Genomic DNA, 16412 nt, shown 5'->3' on the forward strand with positions numbered 1-16412 from the left:
CTTTCTGGAAATCTCAGATTTTTTTCCCTCAATGTGGCCTTAATACTCCATAGAGCATTTGCACTTTGGCCCTCACTGCATTATACTTATATACTATATACTTAGACTATAAACTGTGTTACCTTCATCACAATGCTCAAATGTTTTGCGGCTCCAGACAGATTTTTTTTCTTCTTTTTTGTCTAAAATGACTCTTTTGCTAGTAAAGGTTGCTGAGCCCTGTGCTAAACGCTGAAGGATACCTCTCCTTCCATTTAAGAAGTACAAGTCGTCTAGCTAAGAGAGATGCAAAAGCTATCATATTCTTTGCCTGGCAACTAAGATGTAAAAAAATAAAAATATACAACAACGCTGCACTTTTTTTTTTTGGTGCAAAAGTCTGTAGTATTTTATCCGATATATAAGAGTAGTTTTAGTTTTATGTGGTAAAAAAAACTCAAAGTCCCACAATGCATCGCCAGCGACTGGGTAAATCGCGCCTGCGCAGTGAGCACTCTCTCTTTGGACCTACGTCTCCACTGAAACGATGGTGAGCCTTGAATGTCCCCTTCCAAATCCGTGTCAATCTATCTATTCCTGTGCTCTAAAATGCTATAATCACATATTTAGAAGCTCCGTGAAGTCCTTATTTGTTTTATTTGATCGTTATTTGTGTTGATTTTGTGATTGTTTCAACACTTATAACGATGTTTTCACGTCCTACTGAGACAGAAATGGCTGCCAGCATTACTGCCCTCACTGAAGCACCGGGCGGGCTGGTTCATGTTAGCCTGCTGCTGTTCGTTAAAACTTAACATTCCATGCCATTATAGAAGACCTACAGTTCTGATAATACAAACGAAGTGGTATGCTTCATGTCTCAACAGAATCTGTAGCATTTAAACCTGGTCCAGTGTTGAACTGGTTTAAGTTAGATAGCTAGGTGGCTAGCTTGCTAAGACGAAGCTAGGCTAGGCTAGCTGGTTACACCACATTGACTCATTCACTCTGCTTCTACTGGGTTTTCAGCCTAATGGTGTAAAACGTGTATTGGAACATTTGCATGGATGTGACATGACGTGGCCCCCCTTGTGTAAAATGTATCACCACTATCTATTTTGCTCTGTATACGAGATAACCTAGAAGATTTAGTGTCCTGTAGGAGCACTTCTCAAGGCGCACCTTTATCCCTTCTAGCAACACAGCAAAGCAAGGCAGCTTTATCTGTAGAGCACATTTCAGCAACAGGGCAATTCAAAGTGCTTTACATAAACATTCAAGAATATTGCAAAAGAAAATTAAGACATAATTAAGACTTAATTAAAAAAAGTTATAAAAACATAAAATATTAGAAAATAAAAGCTAGGATAGATTTCATAATGGAATATAAAACACAAGAGTTAAAGCTCTAGTGCAGTATAAGATCATTATCTAGTTTAAAAGAAGGCAGCAGCAAAGCAAAGTGACAGATGTGTCAGTATTATTTCGCGTTAATCAGAAGTGGTTAATGCCTGTACACCTCCATTAATGTTGCACATTTGTGTGTTCATGTTGTCCACAGGCCAAGCGTACCAAGAAGGTGGGGATCGTTGGTAAATATGGCACGCGTTATGGCGCGTCGCTGAGGAAGATGGTCAAGAAAATTGAAATCTCCCAGCACGCCAAATACACCTGCTCTTTCTGTGGCAAGGTAAGGACAAACCCTTAGAAATCACCAAAAGACTGTGCTGCAACTTAAAGTCACGATCTTATTCAGAAAACAGTTTGCAATGTTTGGATGTTGATGTCTGATGTGCTATATTTATCTTGACAGACCAAGATGAAGAGGAGGGCTGTTGGTATCTGGCACTGTGGGTCCTGCAGGAAGACGGTGGCAGGAGGCGCCTGGACTTACAAGTAGGTTTCTTTTTGCTTTGCTGTAATTCTACCGTCCAGCTTCATCTGGCAACATGTAGTCACCCAAACAGAAATTGTTGCTGTGGATATGTTTGTATCCATTAATAAAACGTGTTAATTGAGGGCTGCATCTTCTGCTGTTGCTAAGCCCAAGGACTACTACCAACAATCATATTATTGCCACCAGCGTGGATTAGTTCTACCTGCTGCTGGGACCATGTCTGGGGTTTGTTGTGTTATTTGACATTAAATGGTCAGAACACAGAAGGAAGTGTAACCACGGAGCAAGCAGTCATTCAGTTTTTCACCTAAAGAGCTGGATGTCTCTTAGTGTTTAAATATTATGCAAAGCTTCAATGCTAATCAGTGGTATTTAAATGTGATATCTGTCAGTGATTAGCCTGTTGAATATGTGCAATAAATAAAAGGCTTCCTGTTCAGAGCAAGATGGTCAAAGTATCTAATAGATCTGTTTGCAGAGCTTATGGTCAATATTGATCAATTTGTAAACTCTGAGATTTGCCATACATATGAAACCAACTACTTTTAAATCAAAAAATTAAATCAACCCTCTCAGATTTTCTTAGACATTCCGCGAATGTTATCACCATAGTAACTTCCCAGTTTTGCATATGACACATGATCCAGCAGCTACATGGTGCATTTCTTCCCTCAAATTTTTTTGGAAACTACTTTTGTTGAATAATTTGGGGACATCTGACTTTTCCAGAACAGCTGCAACAGTTTTTCAATTTAAAATTAGAATTGACAACAGCCCCACAAATGTCACATTTGTCATATCAGATATAGGGAGGGTTCATGTCAACATGTCAATGGAGAGAACCGTAAATCACTCAGTGGAAAGCCTAATTTAAATAAAATAGCCATGGCCTTGCCAGACCACAATATTGAAAGTGATTGGATGGCTGTGCGTATCTACCACAAAATACCTCAACGCCTAAATGTCAGTAAATCAAAGTAAGTCTTAAATGGGTTCAAATAAAGTATTTCTGAGATTTTAGACAGCCACTTGCTGATGTACTGTTAGGGCTTATCTGGAATGCTTTTTCCCTTAATACTGAATACTGTTTATGAAGGTGTTCCACAGGTTCCTTAAATTTAAGGCTAAGCGTCGAGGGCCCAAGTAGAAACATTTGTTGCCTTAATCTAAGTGTTGCATTATCAAGGAGAAAAGTGTTAAATATTTGAAAGATTGACACAATTTTGAAGAAGAAAAAAAATGTAACACTGGTTCACAAGATCACTTTATTTCATGTAAGTAGCCAATAATTAAAACACCTGCAGGAATAATGAGAAATCTATTTGCATGACTGTAAGAGGAGTAACTGCAAGGTTCTTCTCGACAGTTTTCTAAATTCAGGAAAGACAAGCTGTTAAAAACATGGCATGTGAATATCTGACGGTGGAAGTTGGGAATATTCATTACAATATATGCACAAACTATAAGTAATGTTTTTGTTTTGTCTTTTGCAGCACAACTTCCGCTGTCACAGTCAAGTCCGCGATCAGGAGACTGAAGGAGTTGAAGGACCAGTAAACCAGTGCCATGATCACTGGTGGATTTGGGACTTTTTCTATAATTTAACCGACCTGGACATGGCCTCAACATCTACAAATAAATCAGTCTGGAGCGGAAGTCTTTGTGTCTTTGGTCATCTGTTATCTGTTTTTATAATGTAGCAGTGAAATCAAAACTTGTGGGCCGTAACTACAAGAAGCTGTCTCACCAAACCTGCATGAGAGTGAGAAGGGTGCACCATCAAAATCAGTATAAGTGTCCTAGAAGATTTGCATTTAATGGTGCCACAACATAAGACAGGTTCTCCTGGTCTACAGTTTCTTGGCAGTAAACGCCTGCACTGTATCTTAGCAAATCAGATGATGATGGTTTCACTCTGATACTACAGTTAGAAGTATGTTTTAGTATCGCCTATGGACAATGAGGCTTTAAGTTTGAACTCCATTCCTCGGCCACAGTTCCCTTAGCCTATTTGAGTGCACAGCAAATGAAATAATACTGCCGACTGGAGCAGAAGGTGAAAACATTTCATTGAATGGTCCAATAATGCTTGTAAGTTGACATAAACAGTAATTTGGTAAATACTTGGGCAGAGCTTAAATGTGGAATATATACCTTTTTCATAGCAGATATTTTGACTTCCCATAGTATCTGCATTCCATGTATCAGAAGTGACTTACATCTGGTGTTGTAGAGTAAAGCTTTAATGTCCCTGAGGGGCCATTAAGTCAGTAGTAGTCAACATTAAATATGAACAAAATAGCAATCCATACAACACACAATAAAAACAAAGACAGGTTAATGCCAACGTCGCTGTTGTGAGGACCGTGGAGCCTGTGTACTTCCTGCAGTGGTCAGTCTGCTGTGAAAAATGTTTATTACTGGTACTATATGGGATGAGATGGTTCCATAAATACTGTATATTACAGTGGATTTTGCATACCGTCACTTGGACCGCAAAGAACAGATACAGAGGTTTTATTTTTTAGATATATTTTTAAAATCTTTATTGATCTTTAGCACGTGTGAATAAACATACTGGTACCTACAAACGACACAATAGTAAAATAAATGTGGAAAAATACAACTTCGAGACGATGTGCAGGGGCATTTAAAAAAAAATTAAATAATTTATAGATATTCAACTTTTTAATTCTATTTAACTGTTAAACTATCTGTATTTTTTAAATAGTTATGATTCTAAACAAAACGGTTTGCCGACTAGTATCAGGAGTAACTTGTCCAATAAGATTTAGAATTAAACATATCTCAGTAATATAAAAATAGAATAGAGGCACAGAAAACCTGGTTTAAAATCTGAATTATTTCTCAATCACATCACCCATGACTAAATAAGTAACAACTGAAATTTTGGAAAAAGTAAAAAAACAAACATAAAATTCACCAATTGTTTATTAACAAGTACAGTGTCCACATGTATTGAGAATAAATAACCCTGTTTTGTTTTTAACACATTTAACTTCCTGAAGATGGCAGCAATGAAACACCAAATACAACAGCTGCCGTAAAGCGTCCAGCAGGTCGCGAAGTATCGTGCATTTCCCCATTGATATATTAGTACAGCCTTTGCTTCAGTGAGTTCAAGAAGACACAAGAATGGCTGCGTCCAGTGTTTTCAGACCGGGTTTGTTCAACCATAGAGTTGCAATAGTAACAGGCGGTGGGACCGGTATCGGTAAAGCTATCTCTGCAGAGCTGCTGGAGCTGGGTGAGTGATGAAGAGTTTAGAGCAGTTTGAGCTGAACAGCAGCTGACTGACAACAAGTGCACTTTGACACAGATACAAGAAGACAGGTTCAAACCAGACCAGCAAAGACCTTGAAAGTGTGACACTGTTGAAGCACTGTGGAGGTGCAATGTTTGGTAAAGCAATGTCAAGTATATGAAAATATGATTTTAAAAACATGATTACAGTGTATGGTAGTGCAGCATAAATACCCTGGGTCACAGAATTTAGTGCAACACCTGGACATATTCTCTGTCCCCCTTGGATTTCAGTAACTGGAGACCTTTGTGTTTGTCATGGCTGAATAACTTTAATATGTTGGCCTGATATGATAAAAAATAAAGTGTCAATGGTAATAAAAATGAAGGACCATAATAATAATAAAGCATCTAATGGATTAATAACTAATTGTACAATTGAAAATAATCAATACATTTGTTGTTGCAAATTAAATTGACTAAATTACAAAGTAAATAATTATTTGACATTTTATTGAGGAATTAAAAGAATTATAAAGAAGAATTTACAAATGAAATAATAACTCATCAATAAATGGTTCAAATAAAAAAAAGGGATTTAAAAAAACACCATAAAACAGTCAATAAGTACATCATTTAAAAATACATTAATTCATAAATTATTAATGGAATTTACAAATCTATTTGAAAACGCAGTTTAAAAAGAGAAATAAATAAACGGATTCACAAATTGAATTAAGAATCGTCTACAGATTTTAATCAGGCATTTAAAAGGGCAACATCCTTTCTCATTTGCTTTAGCATTTCCCTGCTAAACTCATTAGCTATTGGATTTGCTGAGTAATTTTGGAAAGAATGCAAGTTTAAGGTACTTCCACATTGCCTTCACTTCTCAGACCTGGGTGTTACCCACTAATGTATCTTTATTTTGGAGTCATCAACATGAGAAACCACACAGAAGCAAGCATTCAGTGACTCTGACTTGTGGCGACCTCATTCCAAATAATCACATCACATACCCAAAATGTAATCTTAAAGTGAACAGACTATAAGTACTATTATCATAGATTTGTCATGGCTAACTATTTTGTCTCCAGGTTGCAATGTGGTTATCTCCAGTAGAAAGGTAGAGAGGTTGCAGGCGGCAGCTCAAGAAATGAGACAAAAAATCCCTGCCTCCAGCCCGGCGTCTGTCACTCCTCTACCATGTAACATCCGAAACGAGGATGAGGTGGGCCTCCACACACATTCACCCTCTGGATCTGCTTCATGCTGATGTTGTCGGTACCTTATAAGCCTGTTTTGATCCCCTTGTGCCGCAGGTGAACAACCTTGTGTCGTCAGTGCTGAAGCAGTACGGCAGGATAGACTTTCTGGTGAACAACGGAGGAGGTCAGTTCAGCAGCCCGGCAGAACACATGTCCTCTAAAGGCTGGAAAGCTGTGATAGACACCAACCTGACTGGAACGTTCCACTGCTGCCAGCAGGGTAAGACGCAGAAAGACTAACACCGGCTCAGTGTGTGTTTGTTAAAGCTCTCAGTGTGACTGTGTTGCCGCTTCTATCCACGCAGTCTACACCGCATGGATGAAACAGCACGGAGGTGTGATCGTCAACATCATTGCCGACATGTGGAAAGGCTTCCCAGGCATGGCGTAAGCAGCACCGCCCACCAAATTCACACGTGAATTTACGACTCGCACACCCTTTTGTTGAAATCTCCTCTCCCTCACAGCCACACAGGTGCAGCGAGGGCAGCGGTGGACAACTTAACAAAGACTCTGGCCATCGAGTGGGCAACCTCAGGAGTCAGAGTCAACTCTGTTGCACCTGTAAGGTCATAGTTAATGCAGATTAAGTGTTGGAGGTTTTTAATTATGTTGTAATTTCAAATCTGTGCATTTGTCCGGTTGCAGGGCACAATCTTTTCCAAAACAGCAATGGAGAACTACAAGGAGTTGGGACCAAGTCTTTTCAAGATGTCTATTCCATTTAGCCCTGCAAAGAGGCTGGGAGTACCAGAAGAGGTGTGTAACCGTGTAGTGACACCCACAATACCCCGAGGAAAGGCACTCATGAAACTCAGAGCAGCTTTGTTATTTAAATTTTTAAGTATTCATGAAAAATAGGGTGGACTGTTATAATTTGGATAGCACTCGCCCTGGGGTGTCGGTCGTTACACACTAGGCAGGAGACAGGATGGAGCTTTAACCGTTTAGTGACTTTAGAGCCATTGACGTTTTCACGTCGGTCAATGTAGTTTTCCTACACGCTTGGCAACACGGGAGAAGTTTCAGTTGATTTAAATAGAAAATAACTGGTAATCGAGAGCAATAGATGCAGAGTATGTGCTTTGTGTCTGTTGCTTTGTTGCAGTGTCACAGACTGTAGTGATTTCTTCTGTTTGTTTGTTTTAATTGTGTTTCTATGTTCAGATCTCATCAGCAGTGTGTTTCCTGCTCTCTCCCGCTGCCTCCTTCATCTCCGGAGCCACCCTGAGGGTTGATGCTGGACAGAGTCTGTACAACTCCCCGTGGGAGATACCCGGTACGTACATCTTGCTGAAGCATCCGCATGTCGGTCTTTAAGGTATTTACTATACAGCATACTATATAGAGTATGCTAAATTCTTGTGTGTTTGTCTCCAGACCACAGTGCATGGCCGGAGGCTCCAGAGGGGGAGAACCTGGACGCTATGAAGGAGCTGCTCAACCCGAAAAGCAAACTCTAATTTACTTTTATGTGTCATAGTCTGAGCCCAGTGTATAAACACACACACTTGGCCAACAAGCATCATGGACACTGAGCTGTACAGGAACCACAAGCACTGTCAAAGAAACAAGACACCATAGTGGCCTGCTTATAAGACGCTGTGATTTATTATTGCAAATAATGTACATAATTGTATGTGATTAATAGTAACACGTGTGTCTGAATAATTTCTTGGATAATTAGTTGTGACAAACTGTTGAAATGTACAGTATGTAGAATATATTTTCCATTGCCTTTGTAAGTTGGTTAGTAAACATACAGTGCTTTTTTAACATAAGTGCTACAAATGGAGACAAAAGACAGAAGCAACACAGGAAATGGCAATGATTTTTTTTTTAAATTGCACTGATTTTGTGTCTCTGGGGCTGTTTTCAAAATCATGAACTATAATGTCAAAAGCAAGATCACCTTTAGTTTTTAGCCTGGACCTTGGCCTCTGCTCCTATGGTGATGATGGATGATTGACATTGACTGTCTTTGATGTACAGTAATTGTTACTTTAATATCTTAACGTAACATGCTTCCTTTGTTTTGTAATTTTTAAGTTCTTTGTTATTGAAATTAAAAATCTTTGAATAATAAAGGACAAATAAAATGTTTTTGTCATTAATGCCTGTAGACTATTAAAATAGTCTAATCATCAACCTCAGGAGGTTGATAGTTGAATAAGTATTTACATTAGGATAGCATCTAGTGATCCCTTGTGGTCCTGAACAGTAATGAATATGTGGAGTAAATATACAGATTAATAATATTGTATTTTATTTTGTAATGCTGAAACAGATACTTCCTTACGGTTTCAAGATTCAAGATTCAAGATGTTTATTGTCACACCGGTTATACAAGTACAATCGTGTGAAATACTTTTTGCTGGGAAGCTCCATTAAGAAAACAGTAAGTTAAGTAGCAAAAAAATTATAAAATAAAAACAATAGTGTATTTACAAATAATATACAGTATAATAATAAAGGAAGTACTTGGTATATGGTAACTATAGAAGCAATATATATATATATACATACATATATATATATATATATATATGTATGTATATATATGTATGTATATATATATACATACATATATATATATATATATGTATGTATATATATATATGTATGTATATATATACATACATATATATATATATATGTATGCATATATATATGGGAGCAGTAGAGGTTGCATACTATAAAAATATTGCAAAGGCTTTTTTTTTTTATATTGCACATATTGCATTGATTGAAGTATTGCACTTGTTTATTGCACTTTTTGTGAGAGAGAGAGTGTTATATGATTTATCTGTTTAAGAGTCTGTCAGTTTACAAATAAACAAACTGATATTACAACTATAAATAAACGTAAATAGTGTTACTAGATGCATAAAAGTGTTGCACTGCTGTTATATTGGTTTGCACAAAACACCCTCTCCTTTAAAGCGACGCTTTGGTATTTTGTCCCTATTGCTGTGCCGTAGTTCCACCGTAAAACAAAGGTAGCTGTCGCAAACCTTCAGTCCAGCAACAGAGGTCACAACAAACCAGTCAGGTACCGAGTTTTACCTTTTAAACACAAGTTTACATTTCTTTATTGCTGTTTCACAGTGTCTGACAACGCTATCTAACACATATGAAGGTGTAGATACTGTGTCTTAGGACAAAATGCTTCAATTGTATTTATGAGGGAAGGCTTTGCGACACAGCAGTTTGTCTGCACTTAATCAATAATCAGATTAATTGAGTAGGAAGGGAGGCTTTATTTAAGGTAGGTACGTTAGCTATGTAATCAATGTAATCAATAACAGTGAGTGGATTAAGATAGCCAGCCACGTGAGGCTTGTGTCAAACGTTGAATAACGTTGAACACCAGTGAGCTTCAGCAGGTTTAATGTCAGCAGGTTTAATGTCAGCAGGTTTAATGTCAGCAGGTTTAATGTTAGCAGGTTTAATGTCAGCATGTTTAATGTCAGCAGGTTTGTTTTCTTTAGTTATTTATTAGGAAAAGTACACAAAAACATCAATAAAGCTAATTGTGCCAGGGTTTGATTGATGTGGCTTCAACAATAATGAAAACATTGGGTTTTCCTATTTTCACAAATACAATAAGGATAATAACCCAATGAACATATTAGTGGAAAAACAAAACACCAACAGTTGTGGAGTGGTATAAACTGATATTTGAGCTAATATCAATGGAATATCTAACATACAGATTTAAATGTAAAATGATTTCTTTAAGACTTCCTTTTTTAAATATGTTGGTGAAAACACTTGAACTAAAGGGTCTGATAGATTGCAATATTGAAAATTCGCCAAAGGGACATTTTTGTGTCGTAGGGCGAGATATTTATTTGTTGACTTATTTATTTTGTTTTCTTATTTTTCTTAAAATGTTTTGTTGCATCAGTGTCGACTGCGATAAATTGTAACGGACTGAGCGCCTCCTTATCCCTATACATACATACACATACATAGATGCTTTGATTGTTCAAATACATATGTGATTGTGTACAATCACCTCTTTGAGTATATTAGGTGCTATGTATACTGTGTGTTAGGGATCTAAATCTGGTGTTTAGTTATTGTGACCAATGTGTGCTGATTTATTGTTGGTTTTGTTTGTGTTTAAAAGCATAATAAAAATATTGTGGAAAAAAACAAACAATAATGAAAACAAATGCAAGAAAAAAAAGGAATAAGGACAGTTTATTATAAAGTATATGTCTGTATGATGTGACATTAGTGGTTGTAATTGGGTATGTTATAGAGTGCTTTGATTGGTTTAGCTTTAGTGTATAAACTTAGATTTAGGGTCAACTTGTATATTGTCCTGAGAGACCTAAAATACCAAGAATATGTGTTTAAACCAATTCAATGTGAACTGGTGTATTACAATAGACAGTTAGACAGCAGCCATGCATATTATGTATGTTCTCTTATATTTATTTTATAATTGTGTATGTATTCCCTACCTCATATTTTATATATATTTATAATGTTTATAATGATGATTATATTTTACTTCATTATTGTTATTCAATTGATTGATTGATTGATCGATTGTCTATTATACAGGGATGAGAGAGTAACAAACAGGAACAAAGAATCTCACTGCCATGTCAATGTGTATGTGATCAATAAACTAAACTTGAACGTGATTAACTTCCATAAGGACAGGTGCTAAATACCTTCACCTCATAATGTTTAACCAGTGGCATAGTTTTACATGTCTGTTTATACAATGAGCATTAAAATGTGTTTAGAAGTAAAACAAAGTTGTACTAATCATCATTTTAATGTATGAGCCTTTTGCACAGGTGATTACGTTTACATGGCAGAAATAAGCTGCAGCTTTGGTCAAAATGAACTCTTTGATCACCAAAACATAGTTTATTTTTGAAGATACAGTATGTCCACGACCCTTCACAGTAAAACACATTTGAAAAGATGTCCAAGCTACATGTACATTATAGACGTAAACAAAGATGGAAACCAAAGAGTTTTAAAACTTTAAAGCTAGAGTGAAGATACTGGCATCATATGGAACTAAAACACATCAGGACGTAATTAACTATGGACAATCATGCGATCAATCGCGATTCAATATTTTTAATCAATTGACAGCCCTAGTAATTATATATAATCGTATATCCGTGTCTGTTTTCAGCATGGGAGGTGACCACGGCCACAACAAGACGTCCATGCCAGACTGGCGGCAGTGGAAGACAGAGGGAACACCAATGGAGTTCACACAGCAGAGGCTGGCAGCCCGGGGCCTCAAGGACCCGTGGGCACGGTCAGTATTTCTACCTGCATGAAATATAGCTGATATTTAAGTCCTTCTTATTCCTGACCTTGCTTCCTCTCTATCTTTCTCTCCTGCCACTCTCGCTCTGCAGCAACGAGGCGTGGAGATACATGGGCGGCTTCGCTCGCAGTGTGCCTCTGTCTGATGTGCTGCTGAGAGGATTCAAGTGGGGCTTTGCCGCCTTTACTGTTGCTCTGGCTGTAGAGTACGCCCTGTTCCCACCCAAGAAGGGCGGCCACTAATGCTCATCATTGTCCCTCAAGCCCAGACCATAATGGAGTCTAATAATATTCTGTATTTTCTGTTTATTAAATATTTGTTTTGATTACTGCATGGTTTCCCTTATTCTTCATAAACCCGGTCACATCTAGAAAACCATAAACAAACTTAACTTTGCATTCATATTTTAATGACTGATGTTTTTTTTTAATCTCCCTTGACATAGTGTTATTGCTGAGATGAAGGTAGCACCAGGTCAGTCGTTCTTCCTCTTCCTGCTCAGTTTCCGGAGGCATAGTTTCAAGCATTTTACTGTCAGTATTACGAAAACCAGCACCACAGTAGCCAGAAGCGCTATGACATCCAGGCAGTAGTACTGGAGCCAGTTGAGGTCATGGACAGCAGCTCTGAGATGTTTTGCCCCTTTGTGCCGCATCACAAATTCTGTCCAGTACACTGAAAGGTCGAGTGGGTCAATTGGCCGGTCTTTATGGAGAGCCGACAGCTTCTGCATGTTCTCTTTATACCTGAATATAAACAGATTGATGGCAAGAGTTGAAGAATACAACATAGAGAAGTAGATGGTATGAAAAGCAGATTCTTTTATATTTTGATCATCATCAGCACTAAGATTTAAGGAGCTTCTTTTTAAGCAACCTTCTGACCCCCCCCCCCCTCACCTGGTGTCATTGATGACCTCATTCAGTCCCCAAAGAAGGCTTTCTGTAGTGATCGAATAAATATCCAACACCACTCCGGCTTCCCTGCTCGCAATCCTCTGCGCGTTGTCAGGCTGGTCCCCCCCAATTGGCACCATCACCATGGGAATAGCGTGACACAGTCCCTCAAAGAGACCATGCGAGCCAGCGTGAGTGATGAAAGCCCGGGCTCCAGGGTGTGCTAACACACAAAGATATCAGATGTTGCGTTACGTGACACACCGTTGGTCAGTTTTGAGTTGTAAGCTTCACATTTCAGGATGTGCTAGCGGTGGATTTACCCAGCAGGTCATTCTGAGGCACCCATTTCATTAGCTTCACATTTTCCGGGACGTTGTCGGGAACCTTCCCAGTGTGCCTCCATATTACCTAACAAAAGAAGATAAGTGTCATTTATTCCTTTTTTTGATTCATTGATGTATAATTTAAAATGGATTATCATATATGTTGATGTATATTTCTGTACCTTCTGTGGAATCTGTCTAAAGGCCTCTAGGAAGACGGAGGTTGTCTCTTCTGGCAGGTCTGACACCATAGTGCCCAGAGTGAACACTACAAACCCATGTTCTCCTGCCACCCAGGACTCCAGATCCTGCAAAAACAAATGCACATACGCTAGGGTCCAGCAAGCATTTTTATCTCCCTGCATTAAAGAGGACCTATTATGCATATTTTCAGGTGCGTATTTGTATTTTGGGTTTCTACTAGAACATGTTTAAACGCTTTCATGTTAAAAAAAAACGTTGTTCTTGTCGTACCGGCTGTGCTGCAGCACCTCTTTTCACCCTCTGTCTGAAACGCTCTGTTTGAGCTCCTGATCTCCCCTCCCCTCCCAAAAAGCCCAGTCTGCTCTGATTGGTCAGCTGCAGTGTTAAATTCGTTTAACTATGATGAAATATGTTCGACGGGCCTTACCTCAGGCAGGGGGTGTCTCATGTTGCAGTTGATTCCACCGACTGGCACTATATTAGGCATTATAGGGCGTGGGAACTCCAGTGTGAAGTCTAACCTGTTTAAACACAGCATCACAATATGTATCTGAATATGAGACAAAGAATCTAAGATATGTTTTCTTTCAGTGAGATTAGGTGGTATAAATCAACAGTCAAATTACCTTTGCACTATCCCTCCGTTGTTTATCATGTGAGTCTACGAACTTCTACATACATTCTTCAATCTAGGTTGTATTCTACTCCCAAACATCAATATATAGCCTTTGTACATATTACCTCATTAGCCAGATAGCAGAGTCTGACAGGACTTCCGCTACACCCACATCCTCTCCCAGGAACTGATAGGCTATTTGATCAAAGCGCCAGAAGAACAGTCGGCATAGCAGTGGCTCCAATAATGCCACCTGTAGGTCAGAAGCACCACAGAGCAATAAATGAATGTACAAAAAACATTCAAGCAGTCCAAGTTTATGTGAAGTAAAATGATTAGTTTGGTCAACACAGAATCTGTGTTTTACCTAATAAATTGGAGTAGAGTTCATTTTACAGAATGGAAACATGGCCATCCTTCACGCATAATGCACAACTGGCTGTAAGTGTTCACCAAAGTGTTGAAAAATCTCTGCTTGAAGTTCATTCTGTCTGTGTTTCCGGTGAAGAAGCGGGGCACATATGAAGGTGGGGCGGGGCAGCCTGCAGCCTTCATATCCAAGTGACATGGAATTCCTCTCAGCACATTTATAGTGGGGAGTCCTGCAAAATGATTTCATGTATGACTGGTGAGAAAATGTGCAGACGTACTGTATTAGAGCACAGATAATCCGAGTGTGGCAGAACTCACCGAATTTCCGAGCTATCAGTGAGCCGGTGGGCACCATGGGGTCTGTTAGGACGGCATCAAAGTTCTGCAGAGTGAAAAGGTGCAAAAGAAAAATAGGAAAACAGTGTAAATCTTCAAGAGTATGCACTAATAAAGCACATTTCCTTCTACTTCATACACGTATGCATTGATTTTACAGACGAGGGGAAGCATGTCAACTGATGACACAGCATTTTTGCTAAAGCATACCATCCTTCTCTCAGTGGTGGAAAGTTTACTTGAATATTTCCATTTCCATTCCTGTAATTTTTACTCCCCTACATTTATCTGACAGCTTTGCTTTCGTTTAAAACCGCGTAATGGTCTAAATATTGTATATTTGTGACATCACAAATGGACAGAAATCCTAACGGCTTGTTTCAAACGCACAATTTCTGAATCCGGGCTGTGTGTATTTCTCTGTATATTGAGCGTTTTGATAGTTTAACAGTATTTATAAAGCACTTAAACCTGCTTTATAATATAAAAGACATGAAAATCTCACTTTTTACAATATGGGAACTTTTAAAACAAGCTCCACGTCCACCAGCTAGAGCAGTAAATGCTACTTACACGTGGATACATGAATATTACCAAACTACTGATATCCTATATCAGTATGTCAATAACAGGGGCCATTTTTCTGCATAACCGGTACTTTCTCTTTTGACACTTTCCCAACTTTAGTCGATACAGGGGTTGTACACAATGACACAAACGCACTACAGTATAATGCAATCCAATACACAGCCCCAAAAGGTAGTACAAGAGTAGTAGACATAATCTCAACAAATGCCTCACAAATTCAGTATACGGTATAATGCAAAGCTATTGTATTGAATTGTATTAGATTTTACACATGATCCTGATGTTGTGTTCAACCTCTGTATTTGCACTCACCTGCTGTGCCAGATGTGAGATCAGACTGGCATTGAACAGTAGGGCCTCTGCTCCGCTGTGGAGTAAGCCTGCTATTCTTTGAAGTTGTGTGAATTTTTTGCTTATCTTCTCCGTGAAAGACTGTGCCGATTGTTTCAGGGGGTCCTTGTTCAAGGACATGACAAACTCAATGAAAGCCTTGTCGTAAGGAACAGGATAGGTCACGGTGTCGTAGTGTTTCCCTGGACCCATCCGTATGCTGACCTCCGGTATCACCACGGTGACCCGGTGTCCATGGCGACCTATTTCTTGGGCTATGGCCTTTACAGTCACCCAGTGACTCCAATCCATAGGTATCACCAGCAGGTTGCCCGAGAAACCCGAAGGAGAAGCGTCACTTGCAGGAACGGCGTTGGTGGCTTCAGCCTCCTCTGTCTTCGCCTTAACCTCTGACCCCCTCGTCCCATCTACAGCACCGATCACCTGCATAGCCATGTTTAGCAGCAGGAACACGGACATCGCCGCTTTCCACATTGTTCTCTTTGCTCTGTGTCTGCAGCCTCACTGAATCCAACACAGAAGAAAGTGTGAGGCAATGTAAGGAAAAATAGACAAAGAAAACGCCCCCTTTCTCTGTGCTTTGAATTCCTGTATGTCATTCCTGCCCTTCAGGTTTCTCTATCTGGGTTGCAGAGTTGTTTGTGTTCAAAGTCCTCGCTTTAACAAGAGCGGCAATTGCAGTCCTCAGCGGCTGACAGTCGGATTTCCGGTGATTTAATTAATGTGTAATTTACTTTATTGCCACCCATACAGAAAAAAAAGTGTGCAATCACAACCGATGCTGCACCTGAGTCACTGTGGGAGAGTTCAGTGGAGGAAATGGCAGTGTTTTGTAGAAGACGAGGGATAAAAACAGGCAAAACAGGGCACCCACACATAGATGGGCTGGGTTAATGGTCACGTGGTTTCAGGCCAATGATGTTCAAAGAGAGGTAAACATGCACATTCTCAAAATTGTTTGTGGTGCTGGGAGTAGATCCCCTCCAATATGTACTTTTCCAAAT

The 16412-nt window shown here is 39.0% G+C and overlaps 4 protein-coding genes across 6 annotated transcripts; 3 read left to right on the plus strand and 1 right to left on the minus strand.

Moving 5' to 3' along the window:
- Nucleotides 1–431: 431 nt before the first annotated feature.
- On the plus strand, nt 432–3532 carry rpl37a (ribosomal protein L37a). The gene is made up of 4 exons (XM_074650432.1): nt 432–529; nt 1541–1669; nt 1793–1875; nt 3370–3532. The coding sequence occupies exons 1-4, from the start codon at nt 527–529 to the stop codon at nt 3431–3433; spliced, it is 279 nt and encodes a 92-aa protein (XP_074506533.1). The 5' UTR covers nt 432–526; the 3' UTR covers nt 3434–3532.
- A 1428-nt stretch (nt 3533–4960) lies between these two features.
- pecr (peroxisomal trans-2-enoyl-CoA reductase) lies at nt 4961–8507 on the plus strand. Of its 2 annotated transcripts, XR_012595791.1 has the most exons (9): nt 4961–5144; nt 6238–6371; nt 6463–6628; nt 6714–6795; nt 6876–6972; nt 7057–7167; nt 7576–7687; nt 7789–8276; nt 8327–8507. XR_012595791.1 is itself a non-coding variant. In XM_074650430.1 (8 exons), the coding sequence occupies exons 1-8, from the start codon at nt 5033–5035 to the stop codon at nt 7869–7871; spliced, it is 897 nt and encodes a 298-aa protein (XP_074506531.1). In that variant the 5' UTR covers nt 4961–5032; the 3' UTR covers nt 7872–8507. The 2 variants fall into 2 exon arrangements, 1 of the variants encoding a protein (XP_074506531.1); XM_074650430.1 differs by having other exon boundaries at nt 7789–8507.
- An 809-nt stretch (nt 8508–9316) lies between these two features.
- On the plus strand, nt 9317–12050 carry ndufb3 (NADH:ubiquinone oxidoreductase subunit B3). Its single transcript, XM_074650454.1, has 3 exons — nt 9317–9460; nt 11579–11707; nt 11811–12050. Exons 2-3 carry the CDS (start codon nt 11580–11582, stop codon nt 11959–11961), a joined length of 279 nt encoding a protein of 92 aa, XP_074506555.1. The 5' UTR covers nt 9317–9460; nt 11579; the 3' UTR covers nt 11962–12050.
- LOC141776688 (UDP-glucuronosyltransferase 1A1-like) lies at nt 11278–16288 on the minus strand. 2 transcript variants are annotated; one of them, XM_074650436.1, is made up of 9 exons: nt 15370–16288; nt 14452–14515; nt 14215–14363; nt 13887–14014; nt 13573–13666; nt 13124–13249; nt 12939–13026; nt 12619–12838; nt 11278–12465 (listed from the first exon to the last, which is right to left on the minus strand). In XM_074650436.1, exons 1-9 carry the CDS (start codon nt 15880–15882, stop codon nt 12195–12197), a joined length of 1653 nt encoding a protein of 550 aa, XP_074506537.1. In that variant the 5' UTR covers nt 15883–16288; the 3' UTR covers nt 11278–12194. The 2 variants fall into 2 exon arrangements, with proteins under 2 accessions (XP_074506537.1, XP_074506538.1); XM_074650437.1 differs by having other exon boundaries at nt 12357–12455; nt 12604–12838.
- Nucleotides 16289–16412: the final 124 nt, after the last annotated feature.

The sequence above is a fragment of the Sebastes fasciatus genome, chromosome 11, assembly GCF_043250625.1.
Source record: "Sebastes fasciatus isolate fSebFas1 chromosome 11, fSebFas1.pri, whole genome shotgun sequence".
Classification (NCBI taxonomy): domain Eukaryota; kingdom Metazoa; phylum Chordata; class Actinopteri; order Perciformes; family Sebastidae; genus Sebastes; species Sebastes fasciatus.

Bases quoted from the DNA above. Each gene is read 5' to 3' on its own strand.
- rpl37a (XM_074650432.1), top strand. The intron at 1,670-1,792 runs GTAAGGACAAAC...TTATCTTGACAG, and splicing joins CCTGCTCTTTCTGTGGCAAG to ACCAAGATGAAGAGGAGGGC. The intron at 1,876-3,369 runs GTAGGTTTCTTT...TGTCTTTTGCAG, and splicing joins GGAGGCGCCTGGACTTACAA to CACAACTTCCGCTGTCACAG.
- LOC141776688 (XM_074650436.1), bottom strand. From the start codon at position 15,882: ATGTGGAAAGCGGCGATGTCCGTGTTCCTGCTGCTAAACATGGCTATG. The intron at 14,364-14,451 runs GTGAGTTCTGCC...ATCATTTTGCAG, and splicing joins ACTGATAGCTCGGAAATTCG to GACTCCCCACTATAAATGTG. The intron at 13,250-13,572 runs GTAAGGCCCGTC...TTGTTTTTGCAG, and splicing joins TGAGACACCCCCTGCCTGAG to GATCTGGAGTCCTGGGTGGC.
- ndufb3 (XM_074650454.1), top strand. From the start codon at position 11,580: ATGGGAGGTGACCACGGCCACAACAAGACGTCCATGCCAGACTGGCGG. The intron at 11,708-11,810 runs GTCAGTATTTCT...CTCGCTCTGCAG, and splicing joins CTCAAGGACCCGTGGGCACG to CAACGAGGCGTGGAGATACA.
- pecr (XM_074650430.1), top strand. From the start codon at position 5,033: ATGGCTGCGTCCAGTGTTTTCAGACCGGGTTTGTTCAACCATAGAGTT. The intron at 6,372-6,462 runs GTGGGCCTCCAC...CTTGTGCCGCAG, and splicing joins ACATCCGAAACGAGGATGAG to GTGAACAACCTTGTGTCGTC. The intron at 7,688-7,788 runs GTACGTACATCT...GTTTGTCTCCAG, and splicing joins CTCCCCGTGGGAGATACCCG to ACCACAGTGCATGGCCGGAG.